This window comes from Danio aesculapii, chromosome 16 (assembly GCF_903798145.1).
Source record: "Danio aesculapii chromosome 16, fDanAes4.1, whole genome shotgun sequence".
In the NCBI taxonomy this organism is placed as follows: Eukaryota; Metazoa; Chordata; class Actinopteri; order Cypriniformes; family Danionidae; genus Danio; species Danio aesculapii.
In genome coordinates this window covers 18,358,018-18,385,681 of record NC_079450.1, presented here as the reverse complement: position 1 = coordinate 18,385,681, position 27,664 = coordinate 18,358,018, and the positions used below count along the sequence as shown (strand labels likewise).

The window sequence follows — 27,664 nt, the reverse complement described above, 5'->3', positions numbered from 1 at the left end:
ACAACATGCAAATAAAAAGCCATCAGCCTTTCAATTCTTTTTCCATTGGATTTCGACCCCTAGGGTTATTACGCTAGATTCACAACACAGCAATAGTGTTAGTTGCAGCAGATTGAGTTTACAGCACAATGTAGGTGGTTGCTAGGGTATTCTGAGTGGTTGTTAAGGCGTTGCTAGGTGGTTGCTAATGTGTTGCTAGATGGTTGCTAGGGTGTTGCTAAGGTGTTGCTAGGTGGTTACTAAGGTGTTCTGAGTAGCTGTTGGGCAGTTGCGAACATAAATTACCATGGTTTTAGTATGAATTAGCATTTTGTTAGCATGTTTCTAACACAAATTAGCATGTTGTTAGCATAGATCTAGTATGAATTAGCATGTTGCTAGCATGTTTCTAGTATAAACTAACATGTTGTTAGCATGAATTTAGTATGAATTAGCATGTTGCTAGTATGTTTATAGTATGAATTAGCATGTTGCTAATATGATTAGTATGTTTGTTAGAATGTTTTTAGTATGGATTAGTCTGTTGCTAGTATGATTAGTATATTAGTATGTCGTTAATATGTTTCTAGTATGGATTAGTATGTTGTTAGTAGTATGAATAAACATGTTGCTAGTATGTTTATAGTATGAATTAGAATGTTGCTAGTATGATTAGTATAGGTGCGTCCCAAATCACATACTTATGCACTATTCTGTGCCATTTGTAGTATAAATAGTGTAAGTAGTGCGTTCACACTGAAAACTCTAAAAATAATAAATGTACTTTAAATACTTGGCTGATGCACTCATTCAGCTGGTAAATAAGTGTGTTATGATGGACTCTTTACACACTCAATGACCGCAGGTTTGCCCACGTAGCGGAAGGGGTGGAGCTATCGGGCACTCATGTTGGATAACTTTATTTATTTTGGATGGTGAAAGCAAAATTCTTCTACGAGAGTGATTACAGCGCCTCCCGATGTTGAATGCGGTTATACTCATGGCAGGTATTATTTGATAGTTTGGTCATTTATTTCACTGATTTGGCAACCGTCAAACGTCATCAGGGAAACGGTTTGAATTTCCGCTTAGTAAAAAAACATTAGTGTTCCATTTGGGATGACACTACAAACATGTACTATGCTTTTGAGTGTGCAGAAGTACATAGTGCATGAGTGCATAGTGTATTGTGTGCCATTTGGGACGCAGCTTTTGTTTCTAGCATGGATTTGTATATTGTTAGCATGAACTGGTATGTTGTTAGTATGCCCAATGTAAAGTCAATAGCAGTTTTTTACAATAGAAGTCTATGGTACAGTTTCTAGGATGCTGTAAATGGTTGCTAGGCTGTGGCTAGTTAGTTGAAAGGTCATCCGTGATTGGCAGATTGGTAGTCTGAGTTAAATGAACCCAAACTTAAGTCTGTATGACAGTCTGGCACAAAGTTATGAGTTTATAAATTTTGGCCCAATGTTAAGTCAATGGGACTTTTTCAGATTTTTCTGGGTCAGTTTTGGAAAAACCAGAAGTTGGATCAGTTGGAAAAGATATAGCAACTTAGTTCAGGTTTGGAGTTAGTTTGGTGGTTGTAGTATGAACGATCTAGGAGCAGATGCATTCTTAAAATAGTCTAAGAAGAAGACGAAAAAGAAGAAGAAGAGAAGATGGAAGAATAATAAGTTTATGTAGTATAACAGTATGTTGGCTTTCTCAAGCCACCATAATGAAACAAATGAATAATAACTATAAAAAAATTATATGGTTGTTTGTAGTTTCTATTGGTGTGTGTGTGCAATGTTGTGTGCAATGATTGTATGTTTATAACCACCTCCAAGGATAGTGGGGGTCAGAAGTCACTGGAATTGTTATTTTGGGGGTCACGAGCTGAAAAGTTTGGGAACCCTTGCCGTAACCAACAATAAAAATCCCGTAGTTTGAATGAGGCTTAAGATGGTTTAGCACAGGGCTGGGCAACTCTGGCCCTCAAGACTCACTTTCCTTGAACATGAGGTTCAGAATTACTAGACTAATTTGATTATGGTATCCCAAAATCCAAATTCTAGTAATCCCAAATCTTTTATTGGCTTGTTTAGATGTGTTTGATTAGAAACGGAGCTGAGCTCTGCAAGAAAATGGATCTCAAAGGCCAGAGTTGTCTACCTCTCATCTAGGAATAACTATTAATCATTCTATAACCAGTTTATCAATAGCGTTATTAACCACTTATAGTTGAAGTCAGAATTATTAGCCTCCTTTGAGTTTTCCTTTCTTTTTAAAATATTTCTCAAATGATGTTTAATAGAGCAAGGACATTTTCACAGTATGTCTGATAATATTGTTTACTCTATTTTTTAGTCTTATTTTTTTTATTTGGCTAGAATAAAAGCAGTTTTTAATATTTTAAGAACCATTTTAAGGTCATAATTATTAGCCCCTTTAAGCTTTATATTTTTTTCGATAGTGCACAGAACAAACCATCGATATACAATAACTTACCTAATTACTATAACCTGCCTAGTTAACCTAATTAACCTAGTTAAGCATTTAAATGTCACTTTAAGCTGTATAGAAGTGTCTTGAAAAATATCTAGTCAAATATTATTTACTGTCATCATGGCAAAGATAAAATACATCAGTTTTTAGAAATGAGTTATCAAAACTATTATGTTTAGAAATGTGTTGAAAAAAATCTCTCTGTTAAACAGAAATTGGGGAAAAAATAAACACAGGGGGGCTAATGATTCTGACTTCAACTGTATGTAGCAGAAAGGTTACCAGCTTTATCTGGATTTTATAGTAATCTTGAATGACAAAGGTTTACTTACCTCCACACTCCATGGTGTCCTCTAGGGGAGCAAAGCCCTCCGGACACTTTTCAAAGCAACGACCCTTGTGCAAGTAAAAACCAAGCTTGCACTTTGTGCAGAAGTCTTTGCTGAAGCAGGCCTCACAATCATCTATCCTGCACCCTGTAAAGAAACGAAAGACAGACGTCAATCAGGAGAAAAGAAAAAACATCATCATCTGCAGAAGACTAGAAGCTGGGGGAAAGGATCAGCGTGAGAGAGGAATCAAGACATTTTGATGTGTTGTGAAGCTTTTCTCTTAGGGGGAGTGAGATATTCCAGTGCAGCTTCTTCTGACATGCATGTTGAGCCAGGGAGTGTGGGATGTGAGAGTTTTTAGGGCTGCATTGAACTCCAAAGACGTGATGACATCCGGAATGAGGGATTACCTCATTGTGACCCCTTCACAGAAGAAAGGAAAGCAGAACATCTCGGCATCCAAGAAGACAGCGTTACAACAAAAGCTATGCTTTTATTTGCCATATTGTCTGAGAAGGAGGTGACATATTTTATTAGCAAGTTCAACAAGAATTCAGCATAAAAATCATAATAAGTGTAAAATGTTGTATGCTTGATTAGGACACAATAGGAATGTACTCATTATTAGCATTAAAGGTGCAGTAGGTGATTGTCTTCAGATACATTTTTGCTGTGCTGGTTGAAAGTCTCTTCACAGTCTAATAGTAATGATTAAAGTAAATGATCTAAATGTTATTATATGTATTTTTATACTCTGGGTCTCATAATTCCCATTAGTAGTCCAAACTGTCTGTCAACAAATGTAGATTAAGGCTTCTGTGCATCTCTGTTCACGCATATCTGGCGTTAGCGTGTGCATGCTTGCATGTGCACCACACGTTCACGATACGTGCACACGAGACACACATCACAGTCGCGATAAAATCAAATGCTGAATTGAAACTTTTTAAAATCCTGAATGAATATTAAAGTTAACTTTGCACACTAGAGGAAGGATGACACCATGGCTGAAGTATTTCTGTTAGACATGTTATGTTTTAAAACTATTTTAGTCATGCAAAGCTTATGTAGATTGTGTTGTGTTATGAATGGGTTATATGCACAGAAGTGTTGCTCAGTCACTGAAATCTTCTGGCGAAAGATTGATGTGACTATTTTCAGTTTCTAAAGGGACCTTTTACAGCATCCATAATGTAGATTTTCATTTAGTTTAACAACAAAACATCAATAAATAGCACTATTCTGCCTAGCCTGCTTTACTGAGCTGAAGTTGCTTTAATATTCACATTGGTTCATTTTTGAACAATGACAGCCTCCCTATACTGTTTACCATGCTACTCTGAATATTCGCTCTGAAATAGCAGGCTTAGTAATGAGTGCAATTCCTGCACGCCGCCGACCAACCACATTTCTAACTGTCGAATGACATGAACTAGTGGGTTGTCTGCTGTCATGTCGCGGTGCGTATGTTCGCGATTTCAGGAGGCGCGGCTTTGAAACACAGTCTCTCCCCTGCCGTCCAAAGATAATATGCTAAACGGTATGCATTTTGGCAGATCACCTATGCACCTTTAAGGTTTCCCTAAAAACAAACAAAATCAGTTGCCACCAAAATTTGCCATTACGCTATAACATTATTGTTAATTTTCATGAAGACCTAAATAATTATTTGCATAAAATCAGAGCACATAATTTGCAAGAATTTTGCATAAAAATCATTCTGCAAAATTAAAAGATTTCAGCTTCAGCTATTCTTAGCATAACTTTTGGGAAAATAATATTGGAAATTACAGCAAAACATTAGGAAAATAAACAATAACTTGCCATACAGTCTTTTTAACCAGAAAAATGCTACATTTTCAGCAAGATCAACAAAAAATCTGAAAATGAAATTATTAAAACTTTGCTCGAGTTACCCCCACAGTCCAAAGACATGCGGTATAGGTGAACTGGGTAAATAAATATGGCCAAAGTGTTTGAGTGTGTGAGTGAAAAAGAGAGAGTGTATGGCTGTTTCCCAGTGATAGGTTGAGATTGAAAGCGCATCCACCTCATAAAACATATGCCAGAGTAATTGGCAGTTAATTCCACTGTGGCGACCCCTGATAAATCAGTGATTAAGTCAAAGGATAGTGAGTGAGTGAGTTTAGCATAAACATTTTAACATCATTATTAGGATAGAATCTGTAATTTGTCAGCAATAATAATAAAAACAATTATTAGCATAAAATGACTTGATTTATATTACAAATAATTAACATGAAACATTTTATCTCATTTTAAACAAAACTCGAAGGACAGGATTATTCTTTTATCAGGATTGTAATATAAAATCATCAGCAACACAAAAAGTCTTAAAAGATCAGTAGTGTAGGAGTAATCCAAACGATCTAGTCTGGCAATTGAAGAAGATCTCCTGAGTCGGCTGGAGGGGAAAGAGGGGTCAAGCAATACCACCACACCGATCATCCCACGCCCCGCCTTGCCACAGCATATCAAGGGCAGCGTGCCAGCATGTCATCAAGCCGTGACTCTGCAAATAGCACGTCAGCCAGAGCAAAATTACACGAGCCACACCAACAGGGCGATGCGCTGGCCTGCATAATTAAAAGGAGCCACTGGGAGCTGTCTAATTTATGGTGCTTCTTAAAAGCTTCTTCAGAGGACCGATTGCCTGATAAGCACTGGATCTCAGATTACAGCTATGAGAAGCTGCTTGCTTGGTTTATACACTCAAAAAAAAAAAAAAAAACAACAAAAAAAAAAAAAAAAACTGGGATGTTCTAACTCAAATTTTGTTAAAATATCAACCAAAAAATTGTCCACATTTAACCCAAATTTGGGTTAAAAGAACCAAGAGTATATCGGGTATGTTTGTGGATCTTTAACGAGAATCTGAAAAAGAGAGAATCTGTCACTTTACAAAGAGGTAAGGCTTTCTCTTTAATCTCTGACCTTCTCTGGGTTTTCTGAAGGTTCTCACCATCATACCCCCCAATTAGACCATCACCAGCTAACCAGTCTGTCTTCCCAATGACATTCCTTCCCAAAAATGAGTCCTCCCCCCTCCACCCAACTTCTCCTGATCTCTCACGCTTTCTTGAACCAGTCCAAACAATCTTATGCAGAGAAGATAACCCACACACACACACACACACACACACACACACACACACACGCACTGGACTCCAACAACCGTAATCACCATCATTATCATAATGATCAGGTCAATGATTGTAATACAGTCATTTTTGACCTTATGCAGCTTTTAAAACTGATATTTCCAGTTCTGTTTGCAATAGGTGCTTTACCATGAACATACCACACTCCTTTAGCTTAATTACTTGCATAATTGGTTTGACCTTTTATTTTTGTTGCTTAATAACCGTTTAGAGATGACAGGAAATCATTGGGGGAAATTATAGAGATCTTAGTAAGGATGCTTTCAGTTGGCCAAGTTCTGGTTTTACTGGTACACCAGCACAAAATAGTCTATATAACAAATTTTATAGTAATTTACAGTTTGTTCAAAATAATAGCAGTACATTGTGACTAACTAGAATAATCCAGGTTTTAAGTATATTTTTTATTGATACATAGCAAAAAAGTTAACAGTAGGTGCAGTAGATTATCAGAAAACAAACAAAACCCAGCATTCATGATATGCAAGCTTTTAAGACAATTAGTTAAAAGGAGTGCAATTAGTTGAAAGGAGTGTGTTAAAAAAAATAGCAGTGTGGCATTCAGTCAGTGAGGTCATCAATTTTGTGAAAAAAACAGGTGTGAATCAGGTGGCCCCTATTTAAGAATGAAGCATGCACTTGTTGAACATGCATTTGAAAGCCTAAGGCAAATGGGTCATTCAGGACATTGTTCGGATGAACAGCAAACTTTGATTAAAAAGTTGATTGGAGAAGGGAAAAGAGGTGCAAAAATATATAGGCGGTTCAGCTAAAATGATCTCCAATGCTTTAAAATGGAGGGCAAAACCAGAGAGACGTGGAAGAAAACGGAAGACATCAACATCATCAACATGGATCGAAGAATAACCAAAATGGCAAATGCTTAGCCAATGATCACCTCCAGGATGATCAAAGACAGTCTGGAGTTACCTGTAAGTACTGTGACAGTTAGAAGACGTCTGTGTGAAGCTAATCTATTTTCAAGAATCCCCACAAAGTCCCTCTTTTAATATAAAAGGCATGAGCAGAAGAGGTTACAATTTGCCAAAGAACACATCAACTGGCCTAAAGAGAAATGGAGGAACATTTTGTGGACTGATGAAAGTAAAATTGTCCTTTTTGGATCCAAGGGCCTCATGATATGGGCATGTTTCTCCTACTATGTTGTTGGGCCTATTTATCACATTCCAGGGATCATGAATCAGTTTGCATAAGTCAAAATACTTGAAGAAGTCATGTTGCTTATGCTGAAGAGGACATGCCCTTGAAATGGTTGCTTTAACAAGACAATGACCCCAAACACACCAGTAAAAGAGCAAAGTCTTGGTTCCAAACCAAAAAAATTAAAGTTATGGAGTGGCCAGCCCAATCCCTGGACCCTAATCCAATTGAGAGCTTGTGGGGTGACATCAAAAATGTAATGTAAATTAAATGTAGATGTGGAATGTTGTTAAAGAATCATTGAGTGGAATAACAGCTGAAAGGTGCCACAATTTGGTTGACTCCATGCCACACAGATGTGAAGCAGTTATAAAAAACTGTGGTCATACAACATTAGTTTAGTGATTCACAGGATTGCAAAATCCTAAAAACACAAATGTTTGTAAAAAATAGTTTTGAGTTTGTACAGTGAGTGTAAGACACTGCTATTTTTTTAAACACACCCCTTTTAAGTAATTGCCCAATTGCACAGCCTTAAAGGCTTGCATATCATGAATGCTGGGTCTTGTTTGTTTTGTGATAATCTACTGCGCCTACTGGTAACTTTTTTCCATGTATCAATAAAAAAAGCTTAAAACCTGGATTATTCTGGTTAGTCACATTGTACTGCTATTATTTTGAACAATACTGTATGTGCTCCTTATTATGGGATACATCATTACCAATCCAATTGCACTAGTAAACATAGCATTCACATGCATTCAAGCTGCTAAATCATGGTTTAAACAATGTAACACACTCATACTAAACCGATGAGACAGATTGCTGCATTGTCTTGTACCCTTGCTGCAGGGCATGAATGTAAAACAAGACATTCAAAAAGAACAACAAAAAACAAAAGGTGGATCTCCATCATGTCGTTGTCTTTACATCAGCCAAGACACCGAGGCAGAACTGCATCTTTTGTTTGATAAACACGTGCTCAGCTGGTCGAGTTACGCTGTGCTGTAGAGATTTTGGCGTGGACTCTGAGGAGAAGAAGGCCACACAGATGGATCCACTCGCTTTCCTTCCCAGAGTAATCAGAGCTCGGGGAGTCTCTGTGTCCCTACATGTCCAATCCATGACAGGGAGCAACAGCTAATAAATGAGCTTTGCAACAGAAAAGCCGCCTCCGTCCTCCGCCTGATGCATTGCAGCCATGGGGAGGCTGTCATCACCCTTTGGATCGCTTACTTCAACAGGGAATTGAGGAGGAAAGAGCAAAAAGAGCAACTACTGGCACACGACTCAGACAGTGACTGGACTGGCTTGTCATGAAGTGTCGTTTGTCATCCATGATCATGTGCAGATGCTGTAATATCAGAAATCACCTGCTAGGGAATATCAGATAGAAATCCGTAATGCTATCTGAGTATCTGAGAGAACATGGGTTAAAAAGCCAGTTACTGAATGACATCAGAGAGGAAGCCAAGATCATGGATTTTAAACCATCTTTAAATGGATAGGCCCCCCCACACAAAAAAAATAGCATTAATTATTCATCTTTATGTCATTCCAAACCTATAAGGCCTGTGTTCATCTTTGGAACACAAACTATTTTCCTAAAGCTCTCCATAGACAACAAATTTTTTGAAACGTTAAAAATCAAGAATAGTACCAAGAACACCATCAAAACGGTCCATGGCTGCGTCCAAAATCACATACTTTCATACTATATAGTACGCTAAAAACAGTATGCAAGCCGAGTAGTATGTCTAAATTCATAGAATTCGAAAATCAGTATGCAGGAAGTACCCGAATGACCTACTACTTCCGGCGAGATTTTGACGTGTGCATCGTATGGACGCTACGATATCCCATGCCCAGAGAGAGAATTCATGAATGGGAGTGAAGCAACGTAACTCACGCATGTAGGTCACATGATCATGACAAAATGGCGGATGTAGTACGTCCGAGTTCCATTCATACCGCTCACATTCATACTGTATAAAACGTACTTTTCTAATGGCCGAGAAGTACATTTAAATTCAAATGCAGAACCTACTGAGTAGTAGGCGGTTTCGGATGCAGCCTATGTGTCATTAGTGGTCCATTATTTACATATAATAATCAATCAATCAATCAATCAATCTTCTCGAGAAGATGTTCAGTTCCTACAGGGTCAATGTAGATGTCATGTTTGAAGGCCTGTAAAAAAACAGTCCTATAATTGGATTAAATATTGACATAATTAGATCACTTGTTCTTACACAGACATGAGAATAAGAACAAACGGTGGGGATCTGATGAAAGCCCAATGCAAGAGAAAAAAACTAAACAGAACATTAGAGGAAGTTGAAATTGCCTACTCCACTGCAAACTGTTGCTTGAGATTTATGTTTGTCCTTTTTTTCCACTTGGCTTTCAATGTGGTTTTCAAGTCAAGTGCATGTTGAGTTGAATCATCAAGCTTTAGGGGTGATCTAATCCTGAAAGACTTGTGGCAGGAATGCCTCTCTGCTGTGGTCTGGATGAAACAAAAAAAACAATAAAGCAAATTATACTGTGGACATTCGAGCCAGTGTCATATTCAAGTGGTTGCGAACCACGTTTGCCAGGGCTGTTGAAAGTTTACTTCATTTTGAAGCAATTAAACATGTAACCGTAACTTCGTTTTTGAATAAAAATCGACTTTAAATCCTATATGGCAGTGACTTGTAAACAAGGGGTAAATTTGGTAGACATCCTGAGGTCACAGTAACCAATGCATAGTATTCTGTAGCCATCTGTGGTGTAAAGGGATGCCCATGCTTAGGAAGTGCTAAATCTGGCCACATTTTTTCAGTTCTCCTACTGAAAGAGTCAGACTGTTTTTCTGGTGAGCATATCCTGTGGTTGACTTTCTCACACCCAACAATGCCATCTTGCTGTGCCAGTGGGTGACCCAAGTCCTCTGGGTCTCTTGAGGCCTTTTCAGCAATATATTTTAATTATCCCCATAGAGGGTTTTAAGCAAGCATCTCCAAGTTACCTGCACCCAGATAACCCTGTTTATTTCTCAGCAGAAGTCAGGCAGATCATGTAAACAGCATCATTTTGCAATCACTTTTGACTAGAGTTTTCAGTTGGAAAATTTCAAAACTCCACATTTTTGTATCCATGCCCACAGACAGGCTGCGTTCCATTCTGAAGGGTTCAGCCCTATGCCCTAATTCAGGGCTGTCCAATTCTGCTCCTGGGGTCCAACATTCTGAAGATTGTAACAACACACTTGCATAGAGTTTTTAATCTCAAGTCCCAAGATTAGATGGTTCAGTTGTGAATGATTAATGAATTATGCAGGACAGAGATCTCCATGAAGGAGATCCAAGGATTGGATGCCCCTGCCCTAATACTATTGAAGGGTATTCTGCAGATGCCTGCAAAGTGAGAATAAACTCTGGCTATGTGGGTCAGATGTAAGTGTATGGTGTGGGTTAGATGTAAGTGTCTGGGCCAAAATAAAAGCAAACTGTGGCCAAGAATAGGGACAGTTCCGATTCATTTGGTTGAATTCTGGCTGATATGTGGTATTGCTATGGCTTAATTGTGGCCTAGATCTGGCAAACAGGAGCATACTGCCCAAGTGCCATCATTCCATGGGCCGGATGTAAGAGTTTGGTGTGGGCTGGATGTTTGGTGTGGGCTGGATTTGAGCCACATGCATTTTGCTATCTGGGTACTGACCAGGCACAACCCTTTAATGGGAAACCAGTCTTGGGCATACCTGCCAACACTCCTGTTTTTCCCGGGAGTCTCCTGTATTTCACACCCATTTTCCTCCCGTTTTGCTAATTCTCCCGGAAAACTCTAGTAATTCCAACCCCCTTCCTGCCCTCCATGGTTTTTGGTAATCTCCAACATTTCAACATGGTAAATTGGGCCAACAAGCTCTGACGTTAACCCAACAAGAGCCAACGTGTGGAACACTAACCTGACTGACAGACCTATGAATCCCAATGGCCGACCGTCAACTTGGTGTGTCCCAGTCCTAAGTTTCTTGTTCTGTACATTACAAATACACATATGCAGGTATGAAATATCAGTTTCTTGATACTATCTACTTAATCCCCAATGGTGCAACTAATAACAAGGGTTATTGAATTCTTATATAAAAATCTGTTAAATTTGTTTCAGATGTCAGTAATTTCTCAATTCAGCTTGACACTAGCCATGTACATTCACAATGATCATATAATTCAGGTGAAGCATACGTGTGCAGCCCTTACACAAATCGAGTTCTCTGGTGTGAGTGTAAGACAGGGGCCAACGGCAACTGTTCTTTTGTAGGTCCCAAATGACTTTAACTGCAACACACCATTCATTTCCAGAGGGTACAGAACTCATTACCTCATTGGAAGGACATATTTTGGAATTGTGTTGATTCCTTAACTACATTTAGGTACCACTTTAGGCAACAGTCCTTTCGTGTGGCAGAGGTCCACTTCAGTCCCACTGGATTATCAAAACTACCCGTAAAACTCAAAATCTTAAGAAGGTTTTGAACAGACTTGCTCAAACGCCTACATTAGCCAGTTTAAACTAGTGACAAAGTGGGAATAATTGCAACAACAGTACAATAGGAACAGATTTTACAACACCAGGAACGATAAAACAGAATATAAAATTGGATGAAACAATTATCCTTGACACGGGGGCTCTCAAGTGGCACATATACTAGTTCTGGATTAACTGTGATACTTGACTGCACGTCCAGGATATTGGCAATCACAAAGCTCTAAAAAGGGTTTCCATATGAGTTAAGAGAGGAAAGGGAACTTCACATACGGATAAACAGGAGGTCATCTGGGGCCGATATCTTTTATTTAGCGGAAGCCTGCTTACTAACATGAGCAATCAATCACATAAAATATATTGTGTATAGTCAACATTAATTTTTTTGCAATCTTGCCACTGTTAGGCTGCACATCCATAAAAGAGATGCCTCAGTAAGCTGATAAGTAAAAAAGATTGCAAATTATATTCTACGTTTGCTGTATACACTCACTGGCCACTTTATTAGGTACACCGTACTAGTGCTAGTTTAGACCATCTTTTGCCTTCAGAACTGCCTTAATTCTTCATGGCATAGATTCAACAAGGTACTGGAAATGTTCCTCTGAGATTTTGGTCCATATTGACATGATAGCATCACGCAGTAGCTGCAGATTTGTTGGCTGCACATCCATGATGCGAATCTCCTGTTCTACCACATTCCAAAGGTGCTCTTTTGGGTTGAGATCTGATGACTGTGGAGGTCATTTGGGTACAGTGAACTCATTGTCATGTTTAAGAACCAGTCTGAGATGATTTGCGCTTTATGACATGGTGCATTATCCTGCTGGAAGTAGCCTTCAGAAGATGTTGCAGCAGAAATAGAGACTCATTAGACCAGGAAAAGTTTTTTCCAATATTCTATAATTTTAGCTAAAAGAAGTGACACCTGGTGTGGGTCTCTGCTGCTGTATTCCATCTGCCTCAAGGTTTGACGTGTTGTGCATTCAGAGATGCTTTTCTGCATCCTTCCACTGTAACAAGTGGTTATTTGAGTTACTGTTGCCTTTTTATCAGCTCGAACAAGCCTGGCAATTCTCCTCTGACCTCTGGCATCAACATGGCATTCGTGCCCACAGAACTGCCGCTCACTGGATCTTTTCTCTTTTTCGGACAATTCCCTGTAAACCCTAGAGATGGTTGTGTGTGAAAATCCCAGTAGATCAGCAGTTTCTGAAATACTCAGATGAGCACGTCTGGTACCATCAACCATGCCACGTTCAAAGTCACTTGAATAACCTTTTCACCACATTCTGATGCTTGGTTTGAACAGAAGCAGATTGTATTGACCATTTCCACATGAGTTGCTGCCATGTGATTGGCTGATTAGAAGTTTGCGTTAACAAGCAGTTGAACAGGTGTACCTAACAAAGTGGCCGGTGAGTGTGTGTGTGTGTGTGTGTGCGTGCGTGTGTGTGTGTGTGTGTGTGTGTGTGTATATATATATATATATATATATATATATATATATATATATATATATATATATATATATATATATGCTTATATATCTGTTAAGGCAGTTCCTCGTGGTAATACTTCAAGACATAAAATGTAAAGGGAGGGTTCAAGATGGATGAGGAAGGGGGCTCCACTTGACAACTTGTGGAAAAACTGATGGTACCAGCACACCATTTCTCTCTACATACTGAGCCTCTTTTCCAGAGTTTATCTCTCCTTCATCCTTTCCACAATCTCTTTTTATCTGGTTAACTTCAGCTAAGCTGGCTGTGTTTGGGAGCGACTAATCAAAATCAGTAAGCTACTAATTTATGTGTCATATTTTATAGCACATACAGTTAAACAATCTAGTAAAATCAGGAAATAATTCAACATGATCTCTTTAAAGGTGCTGTATGTAAGTTTTTGACTCTACTAACTCATAAAAATACCATGATATGTTTGCAGATATTTAAGAAACATGCAAAGTGAACATTCTTGTTTATCTGGAAAAAAAACAACGCTGAAGTCAGATATTCTGCTTTGAAAATGATTGTTACGTGCCGGAACGCTGTCTTTGTTTTGGTTCTGTCAGTCCGCCCACTGCCAGTTTAGTCAATTTTATTTATATGTATCAATGAATCAATTACCTGATTCATTGATGCATTTGGATCAACATTTAGTTGTATCTCTGGAACTCACTCACTGTATATTGCATGTTTTTGCATAGAAATAAATATTTCATTATTATACAGTAATGGTATGTACAGGATGATTATGCAGTTAATCATCCAGATAAATTCGGCTTTAATTCAGCGTAACAGTGTTATATCATTTGTACACTGTTATAGTATTTATTAATAATCTGAATATAATTCATTCATTCATTCATTCATTTTCTTTTCGGCTTAGTCTCTTCATTAATCTGGGGTCGCCACAGTGGAATGAACCATCAACTTATCCAGCATGTTTTACGCAGCGGATGCCCTTCTAGCTGCAACCCATCACTGGGAAACACCATAGACTGTAAAAGATATGGACGTAGTATCTGTGACGTCATTCATAGGTTTATAAAGAACTCAAAAGAAGCTACCAGTAGGCGTGGCCAACCGTCGCCATTTTGTTCGCGGGACATTGCGCCAAACGGGGGATACCAAACAAGGGCATAGAGGCTGGCATTTTGCTTAGATGGGCTTTCCTATGGGCGAAACGCTTAATACTTCATTACCTGCAATTTGTTTGTGTTCTGACCACATAAGCTTGGTTGTACACTATCAATAAAGTGTTTAGACTTTTAATAACACTGTTGTAACACATTGAGCCACTAAAGCATTGTTCTTATGAGGTTTTTCAACGAGGGAAAGGGCGAATTACTTCCAAACACTTCAGATACAGGGCTCTATATTGACGATCCATGTGCAAAGTGCAAAGCGCAGGGCGCAAAAGCAATTAGGGGCGTGTCGGAATCCACTTTTGCTAATTTAAGGATGGAAAAATCCGCTTTGCGCCGTGGTGCATGGTATAAAAGGGTTGAGCTTATTTTCTTAATGAGTTATAGGTGTGTTTTGAGAATAAACCAATCAGACCCTCATCTCCTATTCTCTTTAAGAGTCAGTTGCGTCGCGCCATAGCGCATTTGCTATTTACATGACGGATTTATTATTTACATTACAGTGTGAGAATGAGAGATGAGCCTCCTCATTATTAACTTTCACTTTCGCTCTCGTGGAAAGGGGAAACCTTGTATGCACAGACATCAATTAGCCTATAAATAATTAATTGTTTGTTAAGCGCAAATATTTGTTTCAAAACTATTTCTAAATTCAGTTCTAATTTCCAGCAAACGAATAAATGAACAATAATAACGAAGTGTGTTCAAACAACTGAGTTATATCCAAATACACATGCTCTGCCCCATATGGTCTAAAACCTGACAGGTAGGCAAATCTAAGCTTGTTTTTAATAAAACAAATATACATTTGCATATAATAAATAATACTGAAAATAATAATAACATTATACAAAAGCAAATTGTCAAGAATAAATTGAAAAAGCCCCCCGAGATGAAGGCATGAAACTTTGGTTTTTATATTTAAGTAGGCTAGAAAATATTTTTTGTAATATTTTATTCCTTTCTATTTATTTACATTAAAGTCAACAGTTGTATTATACACTCCAGGAAATTTTAAGGAAGATGCATATGCTCACAAAAGGTAGAGACAAGTGCAACATTTATTGGAAAAGTTCTGGAGTCGCTGCCGCAAAGAATATCTTTCAAATCTAGCTGTCAGACAAAAATGGCACATTCCTAAGAGAAATATTCAGATTGGTGATATTGTTATTGTGAAAGATAATGATTTGCCAAGAAATCAATGGAGATTGGGCAGAGTAAAAGAGACTACCGTTAGTACTGATGGATTTGTTAGAAAAAACAAAAATATGTCTAGGCGATTCAAAACTTGACATGAAAGGTAAACGTCTTGGCAAACCTTCAGTAATTGAAAGGCCTATACAAAAACTTGTACTGTTGTTCAATTAGTATCCTAATGTTATTCTGTTCTATGGGAGTTTAAAAAATTGGTATTTGCATGGACTGATTTTGTTTACTGTGAGTTCTAGAATGTTTATAAGTGGAAATCATTCATGTTTTATATGTACTGTATGATTTAGAAACTTTAAATAATGTGTTACTTTATTGTTTATGATTTAGATTTGTTTTGTTATTTTGTTTTATTTTGTATATGGTTTGATTTGTTGAACGAATTAAGTTGTTGGGGACTTTAATTATGACATTGGGATTACGGAGCCTACGCGTAGAGTAATGTATGTAAAAAAGCACGCCAAGCATGGAACGCTAGGTGAAACACAGTAAAAAAGCCACAGGTATACTGCTGCTTCACGGATTCCCCGTTTATGAGTTTTAGCTCCTGGTTTAAGGGAAAATAAAGTAAATTTGGTTTATTTGTTTAAGATTAATGTTGGATTGTTGATGTAGGCTTAATGTTTTAATTTTCAGGATTCATTTGTGTTTGTTTACTTTCTCTCTAGTTCTTACAGTGATTCATGATGCAATGATGCGTAATTTCTATGGAATGTGAACAATAAATGAATCATGAATCATCAGTGATCATCTTTTAACCAGGATGCTACAGGCGACGCCACCGCGAAATGAACCGTCAATTTATTCAGCATATGTTTTACAGAGTGGATGCCCTTCCAACTGCAACCCAGTACTGGGAAACACCCATACACACTCATTCACACACATACACTATGGCAAATTTAGTTTATTCAATTCACCTATAGCACATGTCTTTGGACTGTGAAGTAAACCCACGCCAACACAGGGAGAACATGCAAACTTCACACAGAAATGCCAACTGAGCCAGCCGGGACTCAAACTGACCTTCTTGCTGTGAGGCAACAGTGCTAACCACTGAGCCACTGTATCGCCCCCAATTTAATAGCTTATACATTTAAATCCACTATAACTTGTAGCTTGGCAACACAAAGTTCAAACAAAGTCCCAAACACCAAACTCATCATCCCACAGAATCAGAAAACAAGTCCAGCTTTCCTTCTGCTCATTCGAGAGTCTTGGGTCACGCATATGATGTTCGCCAGAGGTAGGTCAGAGTGTTCAATCTGGATGTGTGGATTTGAAATGCGCTCCACCCCACCCTACGGCTCCAGCGGAAGAGTCTGCACTGATGTAGTGCAAACCTGTCTCCTCTTTGCCTTTGTTTTCGCTCAGGCCCGGCAATTCTGCAAAGCATTCTTAAACAAGATAGGATCACACACACACACACACACACACACACTCAGAGTCTAATGATAAGCAGCTGCTGCTTAAGTGATTTCAGAGCCTGTTTTTAAAAACACGATCAACTTCAATGTAATCCACCATTTCAGGCTCTTGGAAGAACGTATTTGCTCTGAAAACCCGGACGTAAGAGCTTCTCTTGGCTTCTGAGTTTTCCCAGTGACCCAATGATTAGTTTTCACAGTAACCTTGATAGAACATCTCATTATGACTGACAGACATGAACAGCTTAGCAAAAATGACAGAGAAAGCATAACTTAAGGAGGAGGGTCAAATGCGAAGCTGGATTACGAAGTCACGACTGAAACGGCGATCACATCAAAGTAGGCTTTGCGCTGAGATTTGATGCTACGTGACAATGTGAGGTTTTGTTCTGGGAGAAGTTCTCCAAGAAAGGAATCCAGATTAACTGGCCACATATCAGTACCATTTAAAATCAAATTTCAACTGGGACAGCGAATGGTTGGAGGACACAGTCTCAAAGAACAACATCTTTTCCATCCTTCCAACCCAACTTGTTGGTGGAATAACTTGGATTACTGGTCAAGAACTGGCAATCTCTATATAGTACCCTCAATCAAGTTTATGGTAAATGAGGTATTTTAGGCGTTCCTCCTTGTCCTCATCTGATAAACATTGGCAGATGAATCTGTATCAGGTTTGCAAAGTGAGAAGGGACATGTTTTTACACAAGGGTGTCTGTACTGTATCTGGGTTTATTAGCATTGTAGGTCCTGACACACTCCTCTGAGGTTTCAAGTCTGTCTGTCAGGAGTTTGGCTCAAACAATCTGAAGAGTTAGAGTTTTGTTTTCACGCGAAGCATGAAGCCAACACCTCAGGCTTTTCACTTAACCTCAAAGGTTCGGAGTGTCACAGGCCTGGCGCAAATGTTAAAATAAGGTTATAAAATACAGGGCATGGCAGGAGAATGATATGAAATTCCGGTAGGACTATTATATTGCTCTTTGCAGACAAATAAAAGTAATATAATATAATACAAACATATTTTATTTTCCTGCTTCGCTCCTGTTTCTGGCCAACAGCTGACTAGTCAATTAAAGAAGTCGACATCCTGTTCTTTTTTAGTAAATCCCATCACAAATGCCACATTTTATAATTCCTGCTTTCTGAGACTTTTTAATGCATATTTAATGCATACATTTAAAGAGCCCCTATTATGAGTTTTTGGAAATGATCATGCAGTGTGCAACACAGCTCTAAGTGAATGAAAACATCCAGCTGAGGGTTAAATCTGAAATGCACCTTGTTTAAAAATCATAGATTTTTACATAAAAGATTTGACTTTTGTTGAAATGATTCGCCATTCGTCCAGATCTTTTGCCTATTTGTATCAATGTTGACATGAAACAATACCAAATTTGAACTACCAGATCCGGTAAAACATGAACGCGGCTTTCATTTCAGACAGTAGTGGAGTGCGAGGGATCGTGGGATTGATCATGACGTGAAGATTACTATCACTGAGAGATGGCCAGACATGCGGCTGTGGGGAATAAAGAGTTCAAGTTCATTTTCACAACAAAATCACAGTATAGCCAACCGTGTGCTGTGTTTGTTCCTGTCATTTTCTGATGACTGATACAATAACTTACCCTGCAAGTGGGATTCGCCGGTCATTCAGTATTAAGGGAAAGATCAGCAAAGACTACTAATGTACTTGAGTTTGACAGTAACTGGTACACAGTTTGTATGGACCAGTTTCTTCTTCCTCCAGATCCTGTAAGTGTTTCTCCTTCCTACACAATGTGAAGTGTGATTAAAATGGTTGCCTCGTTTTGTGGAGTTTGCAAAATATGTATTTAATTGTGTGTTGTAACTTGTAATCGCTCCGCACAGCTTACAATCACGTATCGTGTTATAGATGAGAGCTTGTACTTGGGTTATTTCAAATATCGCATCCTAAATCACGTTGAAAATGTGACGCTTGCTTCTCCCTTTACTGATTTAAATGCATTTTGTGCTCACGATCTCCTGCTGTTCGTTGTTATAGCCACCATTAGCTGTTCCTCACATGCATGGCGCAGTCAATTTTCAAGCGTTTAACTTTTGCTACTGTGTGGATTAATACTGAATGTGTGTCGTTGTTATTACTTGTGGTTGTGGTTAAGAATAGAGGAATATGCTGGTGTTTAACTCCATTGCATTATTGCATTCCTGCATTGTGATCTCACATATACTCTGTGCTGACTACTTCTTGGGCGTTTCTCTCCATCTCGCGCTGAACGCAGTCAACCAATCACAATAGACTGGGTCATCGGACCAATCAGCACGGATTAGCCTCGTGCAAAGGAGGGGTTTGAGAACCAATAAATCTCTGAACAAATCATGCTGTATGGGAGTTGTATTTATGCATAAATGCATATTATAAGACAATGAAAGTGTTTTTTGACCTTGCATGCATATCAGCCTGTTGTTGGAGACCCCAAAACCAAAATATGACCTTTTATAATGCATAATAGGGGCTCTTTAAATAAAGTCTGATTAGATAGCATTCTTAGTAAAACTGTTAAATGTATGAATGATTCACCAAACAACTGAAGATGCAGAATATACCTGTAAAATCTGTAAAGTTGAGCATTGAGGAAAACACCACTGATCTTAAACACATTAAACAGTGCAAATAGCAGATCTGTTAGCACATTTATTTGTCAAAGCATCTGACAGTGCAAAATGATGCGTTAACTATATCTTATAAGCTATTTTAAAGACCTTATATATACTCCCAGCTCTATTATAGACTAAATCAGTGTTTCTCAACCACATTCCTGGAGGACTACCAGCACTGCATGTTTTGGATGTCTTCAGTCTGTGCTAATCCACTGATGATCTGAATCAGGTGTGTTTGCTTAAGGAGACATGGTTCGAAATCGCCTACTACTAGCAGATTTACTTAACTTGGCGTATTCACAACACGTGACCTCTGACCAGGTAATAACATATTCCATAGTCCAAGTTAAAAAGATGCATTAACAACCACACAGTAGTGACACAATTATATAGTGTATGTGTGTAGGAAAGTAGGATCTTACTGGAGCACATGTTGATTTCTGTCCCTCGCATGCCGTAGTAGCCTGACGGGCAGGCGTGAAGACACTCGCCGTACTGCCTCATCCTCTCCCTCCTCAGGAACAGGAAGAGCTTGGGCTGGCAGTTCATACACCCGTTGTCCTTGGAACACACCGAGCAGCCTTTACAGATGGGGTAAGCTCCATAGCTAGCTACAATAAAGCAAGACAAAAACAGACACGTTTACACAAAGTGACATGATTACTAGCACTGATAACACTCTTTATGTCTTTGTACCAAACGATTTACAGGGATTTTGGCAAATTATTGGGAATTAGTTACAACTGAACAGAAATGCAGTGTGTGGAGCTAAAATGCATTTAAAGTACAAACATACAGACTGATTTATTGCATTTGTTGTAAAATAAATTTAATTCAATAGCTTAATCCTAGCCGAAATACGTTAAAATGCGTAAGAAATTTAAATGGAATTTGATATATTTATATACATTTGTCACGATCACCAGCGATCTAACCACCAGAGATCGCTGGAATACAATTACGTGAACTACAAGTCCGCCATTTCATGGACTACATATTCAGTCATGCAACACACACACACACCTGCTCCAAGTCTCCACTGATTAGACTCTCACAGCTATTGCTGCTTTTGGACTGATTACTGTGCTACATATACAGTACACTAACACACAGTTGATGCTGAGTCTTGTTATCTGTTTTGGTGACATTACAATGCGTTTTCCTTGCCTAGTCTTGTCGTGTACCGATCTTTGCTTTGCTTTGTTTGTTTGATTATCCCTGTATGCCGCCTGCCTTTTGACCACTTGCCTGCTATTACAACTACGACTCTGGATTGCCCATATAAATCTGTTTGTTCCTGTTTTGATCATTGCTTGTTTGACCATCCTATCAATAAAGACCTGCATAAAGATCCTCACTACGTTGTCAGCATCACAATCCGTCTTACAACATTAATGAAAGACGGCAAACAACTTATGCTAAATTCAAAACAATTGGGAAATCAAGTATCTGCACAAGTAAAGTAAATGCCAACGCATTTATATAGGCTAAATTCCACCAGGCAGATTGAATGACGAGAAGTGTGGGACACATTTGCTATCAACGAGGAAATTTGGCTCAATAGGTCTACCACACAAATAATTAAATTTGAGTGAAAAATTCGACTCTAAAAAACTCTATGCTAAATTTCACAAATAATTACAGAGAAATGACCAATACACTCTGAAATTATTGGCAGTAAAGGTTCTATTGACAGTAACGGTTCCATGAAGAGCTTTAAGGCCCGTTCACACCGGTACACTTTTTGTTAGTGCTGTTTGTCAACATTTAATGCATTGTGACTAAACAAAGGGTGCCAACATGATCGTGCACACCAACGTGCAAACGCCACGTTAGTTTTTAAAAAACACCTCATGCTTGTTTTTTTTTTGTTTTGACACGATACATCAAAAACTTCTCTACCAATCAGATTGACACTTATGTTCACGTGCACTGAGCTGCTGAAGTTACAGTAAACACCACATGGAGGCGTTCAAGCGCAAAACAGTCGAGGTGATCCCAGTTTCACTTTCATTCAATGAAGAAGGTGATGCAAACGGTAAGATGAATGTATAGCTGTTTTTTTTCATTGCTGTCTGAACACAGAGAGCTGGATGATAAACACTACAGCAACTACAATAATGTCAGTAGAAAATAGGATTTGATGGTGAGTTTCATTTTACTTTTCTTTCATGACTTGCAAGTTCATTAAGCGCCATCTAACATCAGCGGGTGATTTTGCGAGTTCACTCTGTTGAATGCTGAAAAACGACTCCAAAAACACTGATGATAAACGTGAGCAGAAAAGCGTCCCGGCGTGCCTTTACACATCCATAAAATCTTTAAACTGTGCTAAAGATGTAAAAAAGTTATTTTGATGATGAAAATGTTCTCTACACTAATGAATAAATGGTCTTCTATATCCTTGTAACAAACATTGTAGACTCCTTGTCCACTCTAATATGCAACATTTTAAACTGAATACCTGTATGCAAAAATATTGTGAATAGTTATCAATTCAAATACAAATAACACTAAAGGTTTTCCTTGTCTTTTGATGTGAGATATTAAGGTATTTTTTGGCATTATTAAGAATTTTTACAGCAAACAAACATATGCTTTAATAAAAATATTGGCTAAAATAAAAACTGCTAAATTTCGTTATTTATAATCCATAATAATAACTCCAGTGTAGCAGTCCCACAGCATACTTTCACATCTGTCACTCGATGACACTCGAATACCCTGTCAGAAAAGTCTAGTGCCTGGAAATTACCTTTTTACAGTGTCTGCTATAATGTTAATGTTGTTTTCGTGTGTTTACATAGTTGAATATGGCCACGGTGTAAATACACAGTACAGTTACGAGCTCATTTCCACATTTTATCATTATGATAACATGATATCGTTGCTTTTGTTAATTTTATGAAGATAAATACCAAAAAATAACCCAACTGGAATAACTTGTGATGTGATGACATATGATGACATGTGCAGGTATTGTAGTGCTGTCCCATTTCTGAGGGGTACATTTTTAAGCCATTCCCCTTCACACTCTGTTTCAAGGGCCAAGGGTAAGGGGTAGGGGTAAAAACATAGAATTGGGATTGAGCCTAAGCTTGATGAGAACAAGTAGCACAACAAAAGCACCACTTTTTTTTAACCAAAAGACGTTACTTAGATTTACTGAGCTTAAGTGCCTCGCTCTAGGGAACATGTTGATAGCTCACGGTGACTCGCTTCTGCAAATTGAACTAGCAACATTAAGTTGTAAACCACTACACCACAGAGCAAACTAACTGCAAAGTGCCCTGCTGAACGGTTAAGCGTGTGCCGCTATAGAACTGTCAAAGACGTTTTCATTGACACATAAAACTTTCACTAACTAAAGAAACTGTCATTACTGTGACACTAGCGAGGCCTGACATTTCTGAAGAGGAAACCCTTTTTTAATGCGAGCAGCACAGTGACTTGATTCAAAGCTCGACTCCTGTATGTAGAGTTCAGACAGCCGCTGAAAGCCCAAAACCGCATTGACTCCGAGCAGGATCATGTTGCTGGTGGAAGACAAAGGAGCCAGTAACGACCATACCGTTTCACAATAAAGGTCTCTTAATGTAAGCTCCTTAGCGTCCTCTTTACAGGAAAATGTCCTTGGGCGCACACAATAGCTGCAAACCAGAGACATTGCTATTGATTGGAGCCAAGTTTTAAATATCACAAACTGAGATAGAGTAACAGTCCGAACTAGTCGACCCACCACAATGCTCTATAAAATATCATGCATTTCGCTGACCCTCATGTTTTCTTGAGTCTGAATAAATAATAAAGAGTAGGCCATTTAAATCAACATCAGAACAGTTCTGCATGGCTTATAACAATCTTGTTCTTTCACATTGTCATTCATAAACATTGTTAAAATGATACAAGAAAAAGTCTTGAGAAATGGAAACCATAAAGACTGTAAACCTTAATATTCTCATACTTTTATCAATAATGAAGCATCTCAATCACATCCCTAGATGAGCCATTTCTTATTAAGGTCACTCAGGCAGTACAAAATATATAAAAATCTGAATTTTGAAGGAAATTATGGGTATTGTTCTATAGCAGGGGTGTCCAAACTCAGTCCGCTGGAGGGCCACTGTCCTGGAGAGTTTAGCTCCAACCCTAATCAAAGACACCTGAACTAGCTAATTAAGCTCTTACTAGATATACGTACTAGAAACTTCCTGGCATGTGTATTGAGGCATGTTGGAGCTAAACTCAGCAGGACACCGGCCCTCCACATAGACTATAGAATACACAAGACATGTCACTCGTATACTTTTGAATGGGCAAAAGTGTAACTGTCAATATGGTGAATGAAGCCTATTAGTACAGGAGCCAATCAGCGATCGCTATAGAATGACAACTCTCCGGGGGAGGGGCTCGGACCAGACGTGAGTTACTGCAGATTTAGTTTGATATGAACCTTTAGAAATTACACTAAATAGACAGCTGTTGTTTAATTTTATTGGTTATTCCTAATATGAAGCTTAGCAAGTAGTTTTGGAGAATTTAATGTTTCGCCATTTAAACAGAATGCCCGAGCATACTGCCCGAGAGGCATTTCAAAGATGGCCGCCGAGTGAAATAACTTGCCTTTAAGGAACTTTGCCTTTTGGACACCCCTGTTCTATAGAAATCATTTTCATCTACAGTGGTCCCTCGCTATAATGCAGTTCACCACTCGCGGCCATGCAGTTTCGTGGATTTTTTTTGCGCAATTTGACATATTTTTTTCTATAGCACATTGTGTTCTGTGTCCTGATTGGCTGTAGACCACTGTCAATCAGTCTCCTCCGTGCCGTGTCTCCTGTACAGCACAGAATGCGTTAAGATTGCCAAATTTACATAAATCTTTGATTGCTAGCAGCGTGACTCTGAAGTGTTGTAGTGTATACAATGTCGACGAAATGTTCTGCACCAAAGGCACCTGCTGTAGCACCCAAAAGGCAGAGGAAGATGCTAACCACCGCACAAAAAGTTGGACTGTTCTGGACATGCTAAAGCAAGGTAAAAGTTACAAGGCTGTAGCGTGCCATTATAGAATAAACGAATCGTCTAAAGCAAATGTTTCTATGAATGTTTTATGCCTTATTCACACTAGCAGTGACTTTGTAGTTGCCTGTCACTCTGGGTGGTGATCTGCTGCAAACGCAGTTCTGTGTAGGTTCACATCACGTAGAATACAACTGTACTCTGAGCGAGCTGAGAGAGGATCAAGTGAACTCTACTGGTGCACCTATTGGCTGTCGCTTACGAAAGTTGCTCCTTATTTGCATAAAGTTAAAGGATTTTCAACTTTGTCACATCGCTCATCACAGCCACCTGGTCGTCAATGTCACTGTCGCTCACGCAGACAGAGGTCACTGGAAGTCATTCCCTCTTCGGCGAAATGAACAGTCGCTTGTCGCTTTGCCACTGCGAGTCGCTCGTAGTGTGAAAGAGGCTTTAGAGAGTTTAAACGAGAGAGAATAGAGTAAAAATGTTTATTTCTATCTGAGAAAAGCGTATATAGTGTGAAATGTTTTTTTCAGCCTTAAAACATATATAATAATTGCAAAAAATAAAGCTGACTACTACAATAGATTTCGTCTATTGCGGGTTTCATCTCCTGCGAATAATGAGGGACAACTGTATATGCAAATAATTTTCCTAAAATATGCACACATTCACTTTTATTTATATGCCTACTTTGTCAGTTATTAGGACTCACTGTACTGTCAAACTGAGGAATATGAGGAAACATTTTTTACGTTAATCCTAATTCTCTTGTCTGACTATCAACTGAAGGGATGTTCCTCTCACTGACAGTACAGCCCATAATGCACAATAATTTCCCTAAAAATAAACAGAATCAGCAATGTCTTAAAAATTATAATTAATATTTTCACCTCACTGTATTATTTTACTACAAATATATCATATACAGTATATGTAGATGTTTAGTTTAACAATACCCTTGCTATTGTACAAAACTATAATCTTAATATGTTGGCGGCTGAAATATGACTAAGCCTATTGTATTAAACACTGATGTACTATTTTCAAATTTATGCACATTTTCAAGGGCATGAGATTGTGTGAGGACAGACATACACAAACTACTAAATAGTACCACTGATTTGAATTCAGTCATGTTAAAAAAAAGTCCATAATCATCAGACAATGTTTATGCTTTCTACATACTACACAGTCAATACTTTGTGTTATACACAGACAAATTGTAAAAATCCAATTGCCGACTGTTTAACATTAGTGCACGTAAGTTTTTTTTTTAAATATAGAGTTTTTAAAATATAGAGTCAAGTTCAAAATGATTCATAATCCTGAAAATTCTGGTTAATGTTATAGCACATAATTCGATTAATGTCATTGCGTGACCAAGCTATTCACATTTCCTCTGGAGTTTCATGTAATTTTGGGTGTTTCATTTTTAATTTGTCAACTTTAACTGCAGTTTGGCACTTTTACATTAATTCAGGAACATTTCATACATCCCCGTTATGACAAACAAGATATTGGATGCGAAGAACTGCTGGAAGAGTACGGGGAAATGGAAACAAAACCTCCGTTGTAGCACATTTATAAACACAACACTGCCGCCCTATGTCTCCAAACAATTCTTCTTCTTCCACTTGTTTTACTTATGGTTGGCAACAAAACGTGGTGTCACTCTGCCATCTGAACACTGTAAAAACAGTCTTCGAAGCTATCATGCATATTAATAAAGTTGCACCTCATTCACAATAGAGCGCGCTGATTGGTTCGAACCAAGTCTTTCTCATGAATTAATGATGAAAACTTAAAGACGTCACATTATACAGTACCAGCTGGTTCAGACATCTAGTCTCTATGCTGGGATTTACACAAGGATCAAATCGCAGTGACGTAGCTTCAAAATTTCTTTTCAAACCGGAAGAACGAATTTGCTCGAAACAACACAAAAACAACCAATTTTGACTTTTTTGTGAAATATATGTGTCCTAATAGTGTTTTTAGCAGCATGGGAGACATATATGACTGTCAACATCTCAAAAAATATGCTTAGGTGTTTCGTGACCCTGTAAAGTTACTTTAATTCAACCAGCAAGTGTTTTTTTTTTTTACCGGAAATGGCACAGGCTTCTACCAAAATGATAAGTCGATGTACAAGAGGCATCATTGTGGGAAAAAAATACATTTCTCAGCTTTTATTTACATTGCAAAAACTATAAGTCAGAATTTGCCAGGTGTATAAATAATTCCAGCCTTGACTGTTTACATTTTCAGGGTAACAAAAAGAGACAATATTATTGTATAGACTTTCTATATTGCATAGACTTTGCTTCACACCACATCACCTCAGCCGTCTCGTGATGAGGAAATGATTCGTCTACATTTTCCCTCCAACCACACATAAAGACATATGGTATATAGTTTGTACACACAAACCTGACATTTACCATAAATTGGTAAAAAAAAAATGTAGCCCACACACTTCAGACCTGATTGCAAATGTAGTGCAGAGAAGGCCGGAAACCAGGACTGGCGTGAGGTTGGAACATCAAAAAGCTGAAAACTATCAGCCTTATTGAATTTCCCTAATTGAGGGTGGTGTGGCAATATCACAAACCATTTCTCCTGTTCCTTAATCACTGGGGTGTTATTCCTTTCATCCCACTGTCAGAGCTGTTTCAGCAGAGCCTTGCGGCAGTTAAATGATTTCTTTAACTGCTGCTGTCAACATGAGCTCGAACAACACGATCGACCGTGAACGATCGCATTAGCCTATTGATCGTCCGTGCCATTTCCCTCACCGCCTTGCATTTGGCTGGATTTTGCTTGTTATCAATTATAAGGCATGAATTTCAGACCTGCATTTCAGTTCTTTTACTGGCCTGGTGATTACAAATGGAAAGAGTCAGGGAAACGGCACAGCTGACGTTTTTTGAGATTTTCTGGAACAGCAGCATGTCTGAGGACGGCTTTCCCAGCTCTGACCACAGGCATGTCAAAAAAAGGAGGCTGGGATCTGGTGTGTCT

General features: G+C 38.4%; 1 protein-coding gene across 1 annotated transcript in view; it reads right to left on the bottom strand.

Moving 5' to 3' along the window:
• Positions 1-27,664, bottom strand: part of rspo2 (R-spondin 2) — a 102,002-nt gene that overhangs the window by 43,480 nt on the left and 30,858 nt on the right. The window contains exons 2-3 of the mRNA XM_056476213.1: positions 20,038-20,226; positions 2,805-2,948 (exon numbers count right to left, since the gene is read on the bottom strand). Coding sequence (XP_056332188.1) covers positions 2,805-2,948; positions 20,038-20,226 — 333 coding nt within the window. The remainder of the gene's footprint in view (positions 1-2,804; positions 2,949-20,037; positions 20,227-27,664) is intronic.